The sequence below is a fragment of the Puma concolor genome, chromosome A1, assembly GCF_028749965.1.
Source record: "Puma concolor isolate L17-30 chromosome A1, mPumCon1.1.hap2, whole genome shotgun sequence".
Classification (NCBI taxonomy): Eukaryota; Metazoa; Chordata; class Mammalia; order Carnivora; family Felidae; genus Puma; species Puma concolor.
This window is the reverse complement of record NC_141667.1, coordinates 238,372,279-238,392,825: the sequence shown is the minus strand read 5'-3', so window position 1 is coordinate 238,392,825 and position 20,547 is coordinate 238,372,279. Positions and strand designations below refer to the sequence as shown.

At 43.2% G+C, this 20,547-nt stretch overlaps 1 protein-coding gene across 3 annotated transcripts in view; it reads right to left on the bottom strand.

The window, feature by feature from the left end:
* The window catches only part of SACS (sacsin molecular chaperone), an 85,621-nt gene that overhangs the window by 64,839 nt on the left and 235 nt on the right, over nucleotides 1–20,547 (bottom strand). For 2 of the 3 annotated variants that reach the window (XM_086715173.1, XM_086715180.1), the window contains exon 2: nucleotides 6,102–6,633. In XM_086715173.1, coding sequence (XP_086571299.1) covers nucleotides 6,102–6,121 — 20 coding nt within the window. In that variant the 5' untranslated portion in view covers nucleotides 6,122–6,633. Of the gene's footprint in view, nucleotides 1–6,101; nucleotides 6,634–20,445; nucleotides 20,544–20,547 lie in introns of those variants that run through there. The other variant, XM_086715176.1, reaches the window with a different exon arrangement.

The window sequence follows — 20,547 nt, the reverse complement described above, 5'->3', positions numbered from 1 at the left end:
GCCTATGAGGACGGAAACTCAGGCACAGTGCTGATGAAAAGTTGGACTGGATTAAGTCCACACAGCACTGCTTCCCCTTAGAGAACAAAATCAGCCCAGGCTTGAGGAGAAGCCACTCCTCTCCCCTCACTGCGCTGTTCCCATGTTTCAGAGTCGTTTGGGGCTCAAGGTGTCCACAGGGGATAATGTCTTACAGAAGCACCTGCCGCAGAGACCTTGACAAGTCCCCTTGACCGAGAGGCTCAAGAGGAAAGAAAGGGAGCAAATTCATTCCTGAGCCCGTATAAGACGTCACCACCCTGAGGAGGCCCCGACACGGCCAGGGAAGAATTTACACAGACAAGAGGAGCATGGGGGGGGTTAAGGTCTGATCAGACAGGTGAAGGCTTGGAGCCATGGAGATATGGATGTAAATATTAACTGACCTTATTTATACTCGTGAACTACTGGAACCGAGGAGGTGTGGAATAGTGACTAAGCCACATGTTCTTTCTTTGGACTCCTAAAACCCTGGCTCTTTGTTGGGGTCACTGCCATTAGACCCATGGCTTCAAGCCTGCGTCTGCTCCTGCCCCCTCGTGAGAACGCCAAGGTCTGGCTTGTTTTCCTGGCCCTCCGCCGCCCACCTGCTCTTTCCTTTCTCGGCTTCGTTTCATACACTAGGTCTCAGCTTCCTTGTCTGTTCTCCTGAAGACTGGACTCCACTCTCCCATCTGAATTTTTCTTACTCCTAGTGTGTTCCAGGGGGAAAAAACAAAACATGCATTTGGTTTTTGTCTCCTTGGGCCTGGGACAGAGCTTGGAAATTTCCTGAGCCACAGGGCTCATTCGTGTATGCTAATGAGATCACTTGTGGCAGAACTGTTACATAGGTTCAAGAACCAATCGTGTGATTCGCGGTTTAGAACTTTCAGCTGCCCACCCCCCCCTCCCGACCTCCAGGGAGGGGAGAGGGGCTGCAAATTGACTTCGGTCACGGATGACTTGACCAATTTTGCTTACCAAGTCAAACTTCAGTAAAACCCCCGAAACAACGAGGCTCAGGGACCTTCCAGGTGGGTGAACACACTAAGCTGACGGGAGGGCCCGGAAACTCTGCACACCCCTTCCCCCCAAGTCTTGTCCACTGCTTCTCTTCCACTTGGCTGTGACTGAGTCACTTGCGAGTGAAGTGCCGAGTTCTGAGTCGTTCTACTGAGACGCTGAACCTGAGGGAGGGCATCATGGGAATCCCTGAATTTGTAGTTGGGCAGCCTGGAGATCCCACTTGTGTCTGGCCCCTGAAGTGGGGGGCCAGACCTGTAGGGTCTGTGCTAACTCTTGGTAGTGTCGGTTGGAGAATTAGGAGACTGATTGCTTTGGGAAAAAATGGCGCAACATCCACCCTAAGTAGGTTGCTGTCGATACTCGTCTTGATTGTATTTAACGTGGTAAGGATATTCTCGCAGCCTTGGCGAGGACACTGACAAACACGTGCACGAACCACCACGGAGCCATCAGGCAAGAGCCTCCAACACCCTTCTGTCCCGCCGAGAGCCGTCATCATCTCTCGCCTGCATTGTTCCGGCAACCCATATGGGGTCTCCCCACTTCTATACCTGGCCCTCTACGCAGCAGCTAGAGGGATCCTCTAAACACGTAAATCAGAGCACATCACTTCTAAAAACGCTGCAGTGGACTCCCAGTTCCTTCACAGTGACCTGGTGCCCAGCTACCTGTTCAACCACATCATCAACTGGCCATCATTCACCTCACTCCATGCCTGTCACCTCCTTATTCTTGGAACATTCCAGGCAGCTCCCACCTAGAGGCTTCGCACGGGTTCCCCTATCTGGAACCTTCTTCCCCTAAATAGCTTGTGATTATTGCCTCCCCTCCTTCAAGTGTTTGCTCAGATTTCACCCTTCTCCACGAGGTCTGTCCCGACCTTCCTATTTAAAATTGTGACACATCTTCTCATACAACCCCTTCAGACTCACACCTCCTTGTCCCGGCCTAGCGTTCCTTTTGTTCCGTCATAGAAGATAGCATATAATTTAATCATGCATTGCATTTGTTGTTTCTTTTCCCTCTTTCCTTGCTAGAATGTAAGAGTCACAAAGTCCACATTTCCTTGCTAGAATGTAAGAGTCACAATTCTTTCCCTGATGTATTCCAAGTGCCCGGCACATGATAAATGTACAATACACGTTAGGCGAGTGGATGCTTTTAAGAACAGAGGTTTGTTTGAAGGACCCTGATGGACAGTGCTGCCCTGTAATCCCCAGGTGAGATGTGGAAGTGGCTGCATTTGGTAGACCCTGGGAGACGCTGGGAGAGGCAGGTCTAGTCACACTGGTCCGGAGCTTGCTTGAACCTGGGCTCTCTCCTTGACCAACCTTTAAAAAAGCTCCTCTGAGCCCTCTGTTCAATGAGGACTTGCCTTTGGGCTGTGACCTTGACTTGTCTAGCCCGGTTTTAACAAGAATCCACTAAGTCAGTTTAGCAAAAATCTCCCTCCCCTTAAGATGTGATTTCCCTCAATATTTAACCAAATTCCTTAACCCCTACCCCTGATACCCGGTCACCATGGCCTGCCTTCAGCAAGAATTCTGTCAAGTTGGTTTAGCAAGAATCCCCCTACACTGGATATCTTCTCTTATTAATTTTCCATACCCTGGTCCGCTCACTCTGCTCATTGGCTATAAGCCCCCAGTCGCCATTGCCGTATTTGGATTTGAGCCCAATCTCTCTCCCCTGTTGTAGTGGTCTTGACATCTCTTTCAATAGTCCTGAATAAAGTCTTCCTTACCATTTTAACAAGTGTCAGAATAAATTTTTCTTTAACCAACCCTATGAGTTTGAGCAAGTCACATAATTTCTGTGTCTCATCTGTCAGACCCATAAGAGAGGATCCCAGACATCGCCACTAGCCTGAATCAATACCAAAGATGCCAAGCTCGTTAGCACATTGTAACTAGAATTGTTTCCTAGGCATCATTGGGGGCAATTTCCCCAAATGGGGCCCACCCTTCCGTATCCTGGAATCTGCTTCTACGCTGTCACACACTGAAGCTCCAGAAGCTTCCTGACGGGAATAGAGAGAGAACCAATCCCAAAGTAGCCTTCAACAAGTGAGATCAAGTCTCAACTTTTAGTTCAAATATTCATATGGCACATTCAACGATACATCTGCCTTAATTTTAGCATAACACTTGATATTGCTTATTAGATAGACAATGTAACTAACTTCTTTTCCCAAAACATTTACATAAATCTAGTACCTTAGGAAGGGCCTGACTTGTCGACACTGTGACCGCATGACCCCCCACCACACACACACACACACACACACACACACACACACCCCTGGGGATTCGTGATACAACCCCCCACCCCCAGAGCTCAAGAAGCCCAGACTAGATCTTTTTCAGCTTTAAAAATTATCTTGCCCCAGGAACAAGGAGACCAGGCAATCAAGTTTTATAGCTTAATGGTCTTAATAAGACAGGTTTTAAATGCCTTAATAAAAGTGTGTACTTATAAAGATGACCTTAAGATAGATATGTTGACCCTCAACTCATGTACTCCACTCTATGTATTCATACATGTTGCTATATCCAGTCACTGACGTTTTGGCTTTAAAAAAAATTTTTTTTAATGTTTAGTTTTGAGAGAGAGAGACAGAGTGTGAGTGGGGAAAGAGCAGAGAGAGAGAGACAGAGAGGGACACAGAATCCGAAGGAGGCTCCAGGCTCTGAGCTGTCAGCACAGATCCCGACGTGGGGCTCGAACCCACGAACCACGAGATCATGACCTGAGCTGAGGTCGGATGCTCAACTGACTGAGCCACCCAGGCACCCCCAACATTTTGGCTTTAAGTAAATAAGTAAATAAGCTTCAAGTAAATAAATACATCAGTTGTGAGGAAATTCTAAAGCACCCAAAGCCTACATAATCTGCAAAGATATACCCAAAGTTAATATACTTTTTGCTAGCTATAAATAGAATTTATCAGCCAATGACTACAAAGACAATTGAACATGTTGTTTTCTCAACATCTGTCAGATGCTTTCAAATCAATCATGACTGTTGAAAAGTTGGACTTCAGTATAACTGTACAGCATTAATGCTTTATTTTAAAATAAACTTATAAGGGAGCGTGGGGGGCTCAGACAGTTAAGTGTCCAACTTCAGCTCAGGTCACGATCTCCTGGTTTGTGAGTTCGAGCCCCACATCGGGCTCTGTGCGGACAGCTCAGAACCTGGAGCCTGCCTTGGATTCTGCATCTCCCTCTCTCTCTGCCCCTCTCCCATGCACACTCTGTCTCTCTCTCTCTCAAAAATAAATAAACATTAAAAAAATAAAATAAATTTACAAATGAAATTATTTTTAACCAATCAGTCAACTGGTAAGTTGAATGAAAATGAATTCACCTTTAGTTTGAAAGGCAACGACTTTCATAACTAAGAAGACATTATACAGAAGCACTTTAAAAGGTAAAAAAGAGGGGCACTTGGGTGGTTCAGTCAGTTAAGCACCCACTCTTGATTCCCACTCAGGTCATGATCACAGAGTGATAAGATCGAGCCCTGCATCAGGCTCTGCACTGAGGACAGAGCCTGCTTAAGATTCTCTCTCCCGGGGCGCCTGGGTGGCTCAGTCGGTTGAGCATCCAACTTCAGCTCAGGTCATGATCTCCCGGTCCGTGAGTTCGAGCCCCGCGTCGGGCTCTGTGCTGACAGCTTAGAGCCTGGAGCCTGTTTCGGATTCTGTGTCTCCCTCTCTCTGACCCTCCCCCATTCATGCTCTGTCTCTCTCTGTCTCAAAAATAAATAAACGTTAAAAAAAATAAAAAAAATAAATAGATTCTCTCTCCCTCTCTCTCCAGCCCTCCCCCACTGGCATACGTGTGCAGGCGCGTGCGTGAGTGCACCTGCACACACGCGCGCTCTCTCTCCCTCTACTAAAAGAAAAGAAAAAAAAAAAAGAAAAAAGTCAGAACTACTGTGAGAAAACACGTACAGTGATACATAAGTATATTTCTCTCACGTCTAAGCAATTTAGTATCAGTAAGGGTCCGAAAATCCATCTTACATGGCTTCTTATTACATTAAAAAATTCAGAAAATAGTCAGATATTCCAATTGGGCAATAAAAATCAAAACCATGATGTAGTCTCAATTCGTGTGTACATTCACATATTTAGGTAACAAGCAGTCGCAAAATTAATCCTGATTTGCTAGAAGGCAAGTACTATTGAAAAAGTTACACTTACCTCCACGGCCTAATGAATAAAACACTTAAGAATTTTTATTTTGGAAAAATTTGAAAGAGAAAAACAAATACTGGGCTTCTTCAACGGTAAGCCAAGTTTGAAAGCCAACTTGGAAAAGCCTTCCATCCACAGATATCATTAGGTTATAAGATGTGAAGCCTTACGTGGTCCCTGTGGCACGAAAATTTTATTTATTGAACATAACTGTTTGAATACAGCATTCAAAATCAATGAAAGAATGTTTTGCTATATGCTTAAGAAAAAAAAGAATACATGGAAATTTAAGGGGTAATTACAAATATTATATTTTTGCATAAATCCTCAAGCCTGCAAAAGAAGCATATGTTCTCATAAAATAGCAATTAAATTTGAGGAAAGGAGTGAATTTTGTTGTTATCATAGTTCCCAAAGTCAATGCAGACTGTGCTCCCTCTCTCTCTCCCTCTCTCTCTCTCTTTCCTGGGTTATCTGATAAAATTTCAGGTACTTCACAGTTTTTTATTTAACATTTTCTGAATAATCGTATGGCCAGTAAGAGGCACTAACATATACACTTGAAGAAGGAGAGAACGGGGTAGATCCAATCAACTGTCCCTTACAGCAGCCACACCAGAAGACAGAAAATCAAAAACCATCTGGACGAAGGTAAGGAATGATTTTCAACCCTTGGCTTGAACTTTTACACAGGTGATTCCAGTTAGAACTAAAGTACCTATAGTTGATTCACTTTCATCTCTAGAAAGCTTTCACCTGTTTTTGCCTACCTACGTTTCACTTGGGAAAACCCAATAAACCTTGAAATATCAGTGCAAATTGTCGTAATTGAAAACATGAGCTCGTTTACCTATTATCCTTGGCCTCCATTATCACTTCCGGAATATGTGTCGGTGAAAATCATGAAACTCTTCTTCTGTCTTCGAAGTCTTTCGTTTGTGTTTCCTTTGAATGTATACTCCAAGCTCGGCTCTGCCTGGCCGGTAAAAAGCCCGTGTTCCCCTCAGTGTCCATTCATCATCTGACGCCCGGAAGCATGGTTGCGTTTTGTGGTGTCCCCTCACGTGTGGCTCTCCCGACTGAAAGTTGAAAGTGGTTGCCTCGTTGGGTTATGCGCCTGATCGAGCAACCCACAGAAGTTCTTCAGGTAAAATAGTACTGGTTGGGCAATGGTTTTTGGCTATTCCCCACAGCACAAATGAGCTATTTTCATCTGAGAATCTTCTGTACTTTCTTCACGAAGGTGGTGAGGAAAAATGTCACAGAAGCTTTGGGGCTCGGTGTTCCTCCCCCTCATCTCAGCAGATGTGAAATGCTCACGGGCGAGAGCCTTTCTTCTTGCTCTGGTGATGATACCTGCTTTTCCACGTCACTTTTGGACCCTGAGAGAAAAATCAAGGAAGGTTAAAGGAAGGAGTAAGGAAAAGTACGCGGAGTAAAATGCAATGAAAATGTAATTCCTCATGGAAGACAGCCACGGTTCTTATTTCCAGCGACTTTCTAATTATAAACTGCTGGTTGCACTGTGGCCCTGCCAAACAGCATGGCATTTATCCCTCCCTCACAACCAACAGACACACATGGCGGCCTCGGTAAATTTAAGAAAAAAAACCTACTTAATTTAGTTTCCTGTTCTCACTCCCTATGCATTTCTTCTCATTTCTCTATTTCTCTGGCTTCTTTCAAGTGAAATATGTGCTTCACATGATGTACCTTTTGCCGGGTACAGTACCATTAAATCCAAAGCTGCGACTTTACATATAACACAACTCACGTTTGAAAGTAAAACATCTACATCAGAAAAAGAAAAGAAAATGTGTCTTTCAGAAAGCCTTTCTTTCTAGTATAGTCTCAATAACCACTAGTACCTGCCAGCAGTCTAACATCTTAAGAAACAAACTAGGAAAAAAAAAAAAATGACTAACTTTGACAACGGTGATAAGCCAGAGGGACACATGAGACTGAATTTTCTACCCGTTCATACAACTCTCTTGAGTATAAATGCTTGATAATTTTAGACAGTACCACACTTCAACAGTTCTTTGGAGCAGACAGAAGAGAGGTAGAATTGCTAAGATGTTTAATATGTTAACGAAACTTGAATGCAGAAAGGTAAGTAACTGTGTTCAAGCTCACTCAACCAGGAACTGATAAACCAGAAACTGGAAAACCAGCTCCCGGACTCCTATTCTACTTTTTGTTAGCTGACAATATTTCGTTGCGGACAAAAGTCATTTAGAGAGAGTAATCTAAGCTATGCTTATAATACTATAGATTCTTGACTTCATGAAAACCAAAGAACTCAAAACTCACTGTAAACTATTTCCCGAAAACACTTCCCCAATAACTTGTTATAATAAAAATATTACCAGGCATCATGAGTGAGATTAATTGAAACAAACCAAACCAAATCTTAATGACGCTTTCATATAAAAACGTGTATAATGAAATTTGAATGCCATGTGTCAAGAATTAGAGAAATTTTGTATTTAAATTTTTAATTAAAGAATTAAAATTAAATTAAGAATTTATAGGGTGCCTGGGTGACTCAGTCGGTTGAGTGTCCGACTCTTAATTTCGGCTCAGGTCGTGATCTCAGGGTCGTGAGACTGAGCCCTGCATCGGACTCCGCACTGGGCATGGAACCTGCTTGGGATTCTCTCCCTCTCTCTCTCTGCCCCTCACCCCTGTGCATTCTCTCTCTCTCTCTTTCTCTTTCTCTCTCTCTCTCCGAAAAAGAAAAAAAAAAGGAAATTACATAACAAGAAGATGAAACCCTTTTGTATGACAATGGATTTCAGAAATTAGACTCTTCAATTTGAAATGTTCAGTTTAAGAGAAGTTATGTGTAATAAAGTGGAAGATTAGAATCAGTTTCTTTACCTGTAAAACAAGGAGCTGGAGTAAGTGTTGTAACTTATTAACACCTGTGAAATTCTGCAATTCGTTCTATGATTTAACTTATAACAATTCTGAGCATAGGAATTAATCCAGATATGTCTTCTGACTAAAAACGATTTTGTCAATTAAAATGTCATGTTAAATATAAACATAAAATATAAATGTACTGTAGAACAGACACAGGTTTTATATAAATGTTTATGATAAAATATGAAATTCCAAGGGAAATCTGGAATCACTTATACTCAAATAGAGGCCTTCAGCCGCACGTTTTATGTGCTCATGGTGTTCTGCCTCTGTGGGAGCGTTAGAGAAAAACAGAAGTATTGACTTAAGTGTTAACACTGCAAGTTCATGCTTATTAGCCTCACTGAAGGAGTTTCCAGCTCTAATTCCAGTTTGTCAATATCTTTTGAAAAACATATTCTGAGATCTGAAATTTTAATTAGCTTTATATCACCTGGCACATTTTGCAAAATTGCAATACAACGTAGGAGAACCCTGTGGCAAATTATCAGAACGTTCCTCCAGAGGGACAATGATACGTTGATGACAAAAAAAGAAGAAAAACCGATCTCTGAATAGTTTTTACTACACAACTCTGAGCCCTAATGAAAGTCCCATCATTGAGCACATCAAGCTATCAATATTAGCAAGATACAACAGCTTTGCCCAGTGTATCACCAAGGCCAAGGTACAGTCTTTCTGCTGACCCCTCCACGGTGCTGCCAGTCTAAAAATGTTGTCAAAGGGGACATTGACATGACGTGTTCTTGATGAACCCATGCTGGGTCCCAGGGATAACCGTGCCCTTGTCTAACAGCCCCTTAATTCTCTTTCAATGCAATCAATTTTAATATGACTGCTATAATTAACATCTAGCCTACAAGTTAGAATTCTAACAACTATTGTTCCTTTTTGGACACCGGAACATTGGTACGTGTGCATCTCCCCAGGACTTGTCTTTTTTCTCCAATTGTTCAGAACTTACCCCCTGTGAAAAGGCACAGCATAGGCAATACGGTCAATGATACTGTCATAGTATTGTATGATGAGGGGGGGGAGCTACTTTTTGGTGGACAGAGCAGAATGTATAAACTTGTTGAATCGCTATGCTCTACACCCAAAACTAATGTAACATTGTATGTCAACTACCCTCAAATTTTAAATTTTTTTAAAAAAATTTAGAAAGAAATTACCCCCCGATGATATAACAATTGTATACGCATATTGATGAGAGAAGACAGCGTGTTACCTGGAAACACCAGTTGCCCGAACTGTAGTCATGGATGAGTCACCCTTATGGTTTTTTTCATATTTGAGGATCTGTGGCCTAATTGGGTACCATCTATTTGTCACTTACTTAATAATTTTTAAAGTTACTCTGTGCTTACATAAATGTATTATGAAAGGAAACTCTCTATTCACAACATACATGGAAACCCAGTCCTACGTGCCACAAATAGAGGGCAACTCTAAAGATAAATAAGATGAATACAAAACAAAAGGAATCTTTCTAAATTCTGGTTGGTCTCTGTTCATTAAAAAGGGGGTTAGTAAATGGATGGGGACATTTAGAGCCTTTAATGATTTCATTTAGAAAGAAGAAAGACTGAAAATTAAGTATCCACTTCAAGAACTTAGAAAAAGGTAATGGGACAAACCCAAAGAAAACAGGAAATAGTGATGAGAGCAGAACTGATGAAGTGGAAAACAAAGACACAGAAGAAAATATCAGCAAAGACAAAAGTGAGTTTTTTTAAAAGACACACTGGCAAACTTGGGGCAAGTCTGATCAAGATAAAAGCAAAGTCATTCACACAAAGATAGTGCTGGGAATGAAACAGGAGGTGCATCAGAGATTAAAAAGATAAGAGATGATACAACCTTTCGGGTAATGAATTTTTAAATTTTGAAAACGGACAAATTCCTGGAAGAATATAAAGCACCAAAACGAATTCAAGAACTAAGTCAATCCAGGAAATAGATTCGATCACTGATACTTAAAATCTTTTCACAGAGAACACATGAGGCTGGACAGTTTCACTGGTGAGCCGTACCAAATGTTCGATAAGCAGATTAACTCTAATATCTTATAGATTCTACCAGAGAACATGAAAACAGACAATATGTCCAAGTAATTTCATGAGGCTGATAATATTCCCAATTAAATGATCTACACCAAACCGGGACAATTATGAAAAAGAAAAAGTAATGGCCAATCTCACTCATGCAAAAATTTGAAATATCTATTAGCAAGTTGAGTCCAGCAGTGTGTAATAAGCATAATACCTTATGATTAAGCTGATCAGAGAATAAAATTCAGTATCCATTAATAACCAAAAAAAAAAAAAAATTAAAAGGAAAGAACACAAAAAACTTTAGGTCAATGAGAAGTAGGTGAGAACTTCATTAAAGGGCAAACATACCCTCCTGTCTTAATTTCTATTCCCCATTTTATGGGAGGTGCCAGCCAGTGAAAGACAGAAAAGGGCGGAGAAGAATGAGAAACGAGGGGTGCAAGAGAGGAAGCAAAGCTGTCACTATTCACAGAGGGAATATTAAAAAAAAGAAACTTAGGCAAATTACCAAAATTAATAGTAGAGTGAATCAAGATTATTGACAAGTTCAACTGCCTTTCTACATACCAACAAGAGTTTGTGGATTTTTTTAAGGTGTTCTTTCAAACGATAGCCATTTATAATAGCCCGGGGGGCGGGGGGAAGGAGTTACCTTGGAATAGTTATAACGAAAGAACTTGTATAAAACTTCTAGGAAAAAAATCTGTCAACTTGAACAAAAAAACATTAAAGAGGCCCTTTTAAAAATGGAGATAATGCATGTAATGCCATGTCAGCTCTCCTCAAATTGATCTTTTCATTCAGAGGAATTCCCACTAAAATCCCAGTAAGTTTTTAAAATAAAACTTGACAAGCTGATTCTCAGAGTTTTAGGGAAGAACAAAGGGACAAGAATTTTTTTAAAAAGACTCCTTCAGAAAGCTTTTCTAGATGTTGAATCTTAATGTAAAACTATTATAACTAAGTTGGTATGGCATTCACACAGGAACAATCAGAATAAAAAGCTTAGCAACAGGGCCCTGCATTCATGGAAACTTGATACATAACAGAGGTGTTTGTAGAATTTGGTGGAGAAAGCAGACCATTCGGAAAATGTTACTGGGACAAGCGGTTATCTACGTGGAAACAAAATGTATCTGTACCTCCCACTGTGCACAAATACCAACACAAACTCTCATGAGCGAGAAGATCAAACCTTAAGCTTTTTAGAAAGAAATAGAACACAATATCTTAATGACTTCAGAGTAAAGAAGAATTCTCCAAAGAACAAATAGAAGCCACGGATTGTAAGACAAAAGATTGTTACAGTCAAACCATATTAAAACTAAGAACTTCTGTTCACCTAAGGTAAGCTACAAAAATCAGGAGAACGCATTTGCCGCACAGATAATTGACAGTTTTGTGTCCAGAATAAAGAACTCTTGAAAATAAAAAAGAAACAGCCCCCCAAAAAGTACGCAAAATTCTCTAATTTATATATACTCTTTCGTATGCATAGTATTTTCATTTAAAAAATAATAAAAATTATGGGGCACCATAATAAAAATTATGGGGTGGCTCAGTCGGTTGGGCGTACGACTTCCGCTCATGTCATGATCTCGTGGTTCATGGGTTCGAGCCCCGCATCAGGCTCTGTGCTGACAGCTTGGACCCTGGAGCCTGCTTCGGATTCTGTGTCTCCTTCTCTCTATCTCTGCCCCTCCCCTGCTCGCTCTCTCTCTCTTTCTCAAAAGTAAACATTAATTTAAAATAAATAAATAAATAAATAAATAAATAAATAAATAAATAAATAAAAATAATAAAAACTAAACGTGTACTATAAATTGTGTCTTGTGCAGGGGATAATATTAAAAATAGGTTTATAACATGACGGAGGGCATATAATGACATCTTTGCTTAAGACAGTCTTTAATATCTTCCATTTATTGCTAGAACAGCTGTTAATTAAGAATGAGGTTCTGATGGAAAAATAGAGTCTACGTAATAAGGTTTTTACAGGAAGAAGGAAGGAGAGGAAGAAAAGAAGAGGGAGGGGAGGCAAGGAGAGAAGGAACTTGCAAAAGGGGTCATATCCTCACTGAATAATCTCATTTTTTTTGATGCCTATTTGAGTCACATCACATCCCCTCATTTCCCCAACACCGACCATTCCCTCCGTGATCAGGGCATGTGGCCTCCACGTTGTGAAACGCTCTGTGAGAACCTGTTCCCGCAGCATTCCAAAGTTTTCCTCAGAGTTGCGAAGATCCACGTGGTGCCCATGAGCCCTTCTGAATTAATATGAAATTCTGCATGTGGCATTTAAACGTCAGCACCTTACCCGTGTAGTCCCTTACAATCGCATCCATGGTTTCACACAATCCTCAAGCCTACTTGAGGAAAGAGGGAGACCAGCTGGTTTCCCCATTTTACAGGTTAAGGGACCAAAGCTCAAAACACGTTATGGCATGTGCCCACGCCACAAGGGGATATAGAAGGGAACGAGGTGACACACGTCCCCAGGGCCAGTCTATGGCAGATGTTGTCCATGTGAGTTTATAAATATGAAAACGTTCGTTTGCGAAGGCGTTAATCTTCGTGAAATGTAGCTCTGCAGGGGCAGGGTTAGAAGGGGAGACACTGCGCCTGCCATCACAGGGTCCCGTGGGCCACGAGGGCACTACAAAGGTCACACCGAGGAGGTGACAGAGCCCCAACACCAGCTCTAGCCCCTTCGTTCAAGAGCTTCTCCGATAAACCCAACTGCTTCCCATATAATGATATCGAAATGTCTGCAGCTCACCAACATTCACAAAGCACTTATTGTATATTCTTCTCTTTATTCTCATGATTATTTTGTACTAATCCAAGATCAAAATATATAGGCAAAGGAAACATTAAAATGTCTTTTTTATTCCCAACTCATGATGGCGCACACACACACACACACACACACACACACCTTTACTCAAGTCAACAAACATCTATTTCTTGGTGTGTGATAATTTCACATTGTAAAATAATTTTTTTAATGTGTATTTATTTTTGAGAGAGAGAGACAGAGCATGAGCAGGGGAGGGGCAGAGAGAGAGGGAGACACAGAATCCGAAGCAGGTTCCGGGCTCTGAGCTGTCAGCACAGAGCCCGATGTGGGGCTCGAACTCACAAACCGCGAGATCATGACCTAAGCTGTAGTCCGGATGCTCAACCAACTGAGCCACCCAGGTGCCCCGATAATTTCACATTTTAAATAAGCCTATATAGGAACACATCTCTGCTTGTGATTATGTATTTAGTTCTATTTCATGTTCATTATTTTAAACTCAGAAATGCTTTTTGTGCCTTACTGATGGTAACATTACGTGGGATTTTTATACTTCTATGTTTAACGCTTCTCTTGCATATAAATCTTCACCTGATAATGCATCCATTTTTGAGTGCTCCATTTACTTCTACAAATCCTTAACAATGACATCACACAGAAGACAGAAGCCTTTTTTATGGCATCAGCCATGAATGAACAGCAGTCCAATGCGATTTAAGACAGCTTTTCAGGACGACCAAATTAACCATGAAGTGTTAACTCTGGTGTTTTTTACTGCTTTCATAATGTTGTGTTAACGTAGCTCATTAGCATAGCCAAGAAAATCAGTATATCCTACATTTTGTGTGCCGTTGAAATGTTATTGATAGTAAAATTATAATGCAGTATAGTAGGAGTGTCTTGCAAAGATAAAGTATCTTTTTTTAATTTTTTTTATGTTTATTTACTTTTCAGAGAGAGACAGAGACAGAGTGTGAGCAGGGGAGGGGCAGAGAGAGAGGGAGACACAGAATCCGAAGCAGGCTCCAGGCTCTGAGCCATCAGCATGGAGCCCAACGCAGGGCTCGAACCCACAGACCGCGAGATCGTGACCTGAGCTGAAGTCAGGGGCTTAACTGACTGAGCCACCCAGACGCCCCAAGATAAAGTATCTTTAATTCATTGAAGTGACTCCATAGATATTATCTTTTTGCAGTTTCATAACAGCCTGGTAATTCGGTAGAAAATTGCTAATTCTGTTTCACACCTAAGGAAATTGGTGCACAGAAAGTCAAGCGACATCCGACCCTGGGACTCAAACACGGGGTCTTCAACTTCTAGCTCTTACCTTATTCACCAAACACAACATCTGTTCTCAAATATGATTTCCTTCTCTCCCATTGCTTCTTCCCCCAAAGGAAAGAAAGCCGCTTCCATCACATCAAGTCCGGGGTGGGGGGTGGGAGGGGTTAGGAGCGCAGGAGGAAGGCCAAGGCTGGAGAATCTCGTCATCTCTCTGCGCCTCATCTGGCCTGCCCCCTCCCTGTGCAGGTTCATCAGAAAGACCACCCAGAACTATGTCTAAAAGTACTCAACAGACTGCAGATGACGTTTGCCAATCTTGGATGTCCCTCTTCATGTTCGTGTAATATTCTCCAACACATGCGGGGCCAGGAAACGCACGCATGATACCCTCTGCCGCCTGACTCAGGCCCTCGTCCCGGGCGTCGGGCCCGAACAGTTGGCTCTCTGAACTTGCTACTTGGGAACGGGGATTTGGACATCCATCCCGCCAGCTGTGGAATCCGTTCGTCTGGCTCTGAAAGCTGAGGCCGCTGCCCACGGCTGAGAGAGGCACGGCGTGCCGTTCAGTGACCTCTCCGCCTTCCCGGCAAAAATACCCTGTTCTGGCAATCAGGGTTTTCCCCACAGCGGGTGAATTTGGCACCATCTACGGTCTCCTTTAAGGAGGAGGAAAGACATATGCCAGCCCCGCTAACTCACGGAGGTGAAGCTCCCTTCGAGTTGCTCTGCACGAAGCAGAAACGGCCCAGAGACTCGGGGCGGAAATCATGGCCCCGGTGGAGACAAGTGGTGACGTCCCCTCGGCCCAAAGCCGTCCTTTGGTGGGTAGGCGGGGAGGAGCAAGGGAAGACGAGGGGATTTCTAAGGTAGACTTCGCCAGAAAGCAAGAGGACAGAACAGACTTCCCAGGAGCTAGAACACACACACCCAGCTGCCACCCGTGGGAATGAAAAGAAAGGTCTTTCCTGCAGGGAACGAGATAGAAATATCAACAGGACCTACCCCTTGGACTTCATCCCTAGGATGATGTCCCTTCTCTTTGGCTTAGCGTGTCCATTAAATACAGAACCACATGGGCTCGGAACTAGTAAAAGCCCCTCTTCATGGAGGGAGAGGAAGTGGCCTGTGGCCCCGAGGAAGCGAGGACATCTCGGGTGACCTCTCCCCCTTTCCACCGTTGGCCGTGCTGCCATATTCACAGGCATCGCGCTCTGCGGCTTTACTTATCAGAATAACGTTGGCTTCCCCAGAAATGGTCCTTCAACCCACCTACAGCAAACAACAGGGTCAGAGCTGCCCGTGGTGACCTCCTGAGAACGGCATCCACGTTCATCTAAAACTGGGAACTAACAACCCACATTACTGTGTATCGCATCTGACCAAAGCCACTGGTAGCGAAATCCTCCGGCATGCGGTGAAAATTCACCCTTGACAGTCCCTCACGTCACGAGAACGGGGAGCCAGCCACGGACAGACTTCGGGCCCGCAGAAAGCCTCGACTGGCACTGCCCTCGGAATAATTGCCTGGCCCTCCTTAATGTCAGAACAAAACAGGAGTCAGCAGAAGACTTTAAAATGGCATCTTTGCAAAATGGAGAAATCAGATTCATTCGCCCTGTACATGAATGGAGCAAACTTAAGATTTTAAGACGTAGCAACTCTTTTGAGTGTCGCTAATGACAGGATTGTATCGGCACAATCTGTTGCAGAAAAGGCCACGGTCACTAGTCATCATCTGACCTCAAACGCGCATCCCTGTGATTGAAGGTGTCCGTAAATGCACTTTGTGGAGCACCAAAAGCAAAGTGAAAGGTGGGCGATAAGTAACTGGTTGGTTGTGTGCATGTGTGCGTCATTGAAGATGTCTGTGTACAATGCGTAACAGAAAAGATACTGTATTTCAAATGGAATAAGAAAAAACTATGAACTACTCCCTCAGATTCCGAATCTCCTCTGTGTTACACAAATCTTCCTCCCCTACTTTGCTGAACACGCCTCAAGAGTGTTTTCTTCGTCGTTGACTCTCTCACTCAGTGAGATCTGGGGCCATGGATACGTAAGGCATTCAACAGAGATTGAATAATTTAGTCACTTTGGCCAATTTCCAGCTAATAAAAATACACATACTTTTATAGCGTATCTTGGATCGAATTGAGGAGCCTCTGTTTTCAGTCTTGTCAACTAATGGAGCAGATTGTCTGAGGCAGGAGTCTGGGGAGGGCTGGTACTGGAACGGGACCTCCTCAGAGTCTTGGGTTTATCTTTGGATCAATGTTATCAAAGATAACGTTTCACCCCAAAATAAGAGACCATATAGACGAATTATATGGCATAGGAATTAGATCTCCATAAAGCTTTTAAAAAATAATGCATGAAAAATAGACTGTATGATTAAAATACATCTCATTTCATATTATCTGACTAATATTATCATCTGGGTTTTTTGCAGGGAAAAAGAATATTCATTCATTCCCTTAAAAAAACTAAGGGAGCTTGCCATGGAAATCCACACCAGAGGCTTTACTCACCTGTCATCTGACCTCTGAGGTGGTGATTGTTAGCCTATTATCAGTGTCACTTAAGGAGGAGGAAACTGAGGCACGCCCGAGTAGCTCAGGTCATGATCTCACGGTCTGTGGGTTCGAGCCCTGCGTGGGGCTCTGTGCTGACAGCTCAGAGCCTGGAGCCTGCTTCGGACTCTGTGTCTCCCTCTCTCTCTGCCCCTCCCCTGCTCACACTCTGTCTGTCTCTCTCTCTCTCTCTCTCAAAAAATAAATAAACATTTAAAAAACAAAAAAAAAAGAAGGAGGAAACTGAGATTCCAAGAGATGGAAGGTATCAGGTCTAGTATGATGTAGAGTCAGTTTGCAAAACCAAGTTTGACTCCAAATAAATATATTTAAAATCTTGGGTATTTTTTTTTTTTCCATTCAGTAGCAAGGCCTCTGGGGAATATGAGGTGAGTTGGACATAATACGGTCTTCAGGATCAGGATTTTCTTAGAATGGTCACTTATTACACATTTAATAAACAAAAGCATTAATAAACAAAACTAGTGAGATGCTTGCATATTATGAGAAACTGATAAAGGTTGGATTTAATGTATGTTTTAAGCTTTAAAAACCTAACATTAATATCTTTATGCTCAAAGTAAATGACTCTCTAATTTATCAGTTAAGGTTCTGTTTATCTAGGGTTCCTAGATTTAGCAAATAGAAATGTGCCTAGTTAAGTTTGAATTTCAAATAAACAACAAGCAATTTTTTAGTGTATGTTTACCTTAGGCCATATTTCCGGTAATGGATCTGGTGACCCTATTAGTCATTTATTAATGGTCCTAAGAATTAATAACGACCCTAATCATTTCTTAATGATTAAATTGATCACTGCATTAAAAACAAGGAGAAAGAGCTAAGCCTTCACTGCTAGAAGTAAAGTCGTGCACAAATTCTAGATACCTGAAAAATGCAAATACATGCGGCTGTCTAGCACTTGGTACTTAGATGAAACAAGGAGATCTATGAAGTGTAAGTGATCACCCACAACATTATTTGGGTCTTTGACTTATTATAATGTGTTGTAGTTTCAGGACACATGAAAAGGAAAATGGGGATTACATTGCCCTCATTTTCTAATTTTCTAACCCGGAGCAGAATATTTAAATCAAATCTTTGGACACGATGTCACTGTAACCAGACCATCGATGCCCCCTTACAAAAGCGAGAACCGGTGTGCATTGGATTTCAGGCCGCTGTAAGCTCTAAGTGCTGTGAGAGGGGACACGGGGGTACAGGGGCCAGAGCTCAGCGTTTGCAGGCTAAGGACTCACCGACGTCTAGCGAGAAAAGCCAACTTGGATACCGCCTGGTCGACCTCCCCTTTTCACAAATGAGAAATCGTTGGGGTTCTCTTCTCCCTTGGTCTTACGTTTTATCATCAGCAAAACAGGCCGGCTCTTCCTCGAGGCTATTGTGTCGAGGACAACGGACAATGGAGGTGAAAGCACGTGACTTGATCAAGTAACTGTTATACACCAAGAGTACCCCGAAGACAGGGTGTATTAATTGTGCACCCAGGACTTGAAGGAAACTTAAAGAGTATCTATGTCGTGCCTCTGATCGCAGAGGTGAAGTCAAATGACTTTCCGGTTAGCGCAAAGAGAAACCAAGGCCTCGGAGCTAGCACCACACCCCTCGATTCCCGCCCAGTACTTCCCAGTTCACCACCACGGTGGCTCCGTCCTAGGCTCTAACGTCAGACGCGATGCGCGACGCGTAGAGTTTAAGGAAAGAAAAGGTGGCAAGGAGGAAGGAGAAAAGCACATACGAACAGAAACTAAACTAGCGACAGGCTGGCAATACGAAAAGCAAACTGCTGCTCAGGTTGTCCAAGGTCAGAAGAGCAACGGGATCTGTTCTGGTTTCCAATTTGGCACTGCTCGCATCAGTCCCATCTAGCGGTCCTCACTTGGACAGTCAATATCATCATCACCTCTGCCATCGTCAAGGCTTTAACAGGAGCTGTACAAAGACACTTGGCCTTCCCTCCTCCAATGAACACTCTTGTGGCAGCGTGGAAACGTCACCATTACGCTTACAGGCAAGAGATCCTAAGCAAGTACCGGGTATGTTCCTTATATCTACTTAGAGCTGATTAAGATGCACTTGATCAAAAGATCATTTCAGAGTCCCTTCCTTTAAGGAAATGCTATGAGAAACCACGGTAGCCTGCTTCCCCACGGATCGGGGAATAGGAAGGTGGGTAGACCGAATGGGAAAAGTCAGAACTCCCGCTAAACAACAATACGGTGCACATTCGGTGCTGATGCCCTCATGTGCATGACCTCATTCGAACCCGGGGACAGTTGTGTGAAAAACAACGGCCCACATCTCTAATATAGGAAGGTACTGAGACCCACAGAAGTTAAGTGCGTTTTCGGCGATCAGAGCTACAACGAAGCGTGGCTGAGATAAATACCTGAAGCTCCTGAGAACCAATCCAGCATAAACAACAATACACCAGATACTCCCGATGGAAGGGAATCTTGGTCTTTCAAAGAGCGTGACTGGGCTTTTCCTCTTATCATGGGAAGCATAGAAAACACCATCTTCATCATGGAAAGAATCTCAGAAACCAAGCAAGGCACGAGGGAAAGACGGGAACGTGGAACATGTGGCTTGGCGTGTTTGAAAGGGAGACTGAAGGAGCCTCGAACGCCAGAGACAAGAAGGGGGGAAATCGGCCAGCCAAACAGCCAGAGAAGGTACGGGAAGGATGAGTAAGACTTTGAGGCAGGGTTAGGGAAAGGAGGCTGGTTAGTCATAAGCAAAACCACCGGGGCACCATGGTCACATACTGACCTGGTGCGTACCTGGTTATCAATGGGCAGCTTGAAAAAAGACCAATATAGGAGATTTACTTCCCACGTGACAAATACAATGGGATTACGCGTCGATTACTTTTCTCTGCTTTGGAGGAGAAATAAAGAGCTGCCCTTGCATGGAACTCGAGGGCGGTTCGCGCTGGGGAAACGCGTGGAACGAACCTGCTTTCGCCTTCCACTTACACAGAGCAGGATGAAACGAAAGCCCGGACCAGTGGCATGTTAGAAACCAATCCGGCGGTCTGTCCTGAGGTTATTAACCTTGTTTCAAGAGAAAGAACAAGACGGAGAGGTTTCCTCCTTGTTAAAACTGGGATACTCTTTCTAAGAATGTGACGATCACTCGCTGGAAGAAAATGGAATGACTTGGTAAAATGCTGCTCAGTAAAAGCAGGATTTTCAAATCCCGTTATGTAAGGTAAGGATAATATGTGGAATCACGCAAGGGCGTGCTGTTTAAAATGAGGACAGCCAGTGTAAATTCCACCAGAAGCCGCTCTGAGAATCCCACTTGGTATTCAACAGGGCTCTTGACCCCCACACCCCGTTTTATAGCAAAGGACCCATTGTGACCAAACACTGCAAGCCCAGGGTGGAAATTAAAATGACAAAGCCGGGTGGTCTGAGCACGGGGACCACCGTGGATGTCTCTAGTAACGCGGCCGGCTGGCGTCTCTCCCCGCCCCCAAACCCGCAGGCTGCCAGCCCCAACGGCACGTTTTAAAAAGAGCCCATTACTCACAGGTGCACGACCCACGAAAGAAGATTCTCTGCCTTCCACGGAAGGCAGTGTCTTAGGAGAGTGGTCAGTGCTGTCCGAAAACAACTGCAGTGACTGACCGAC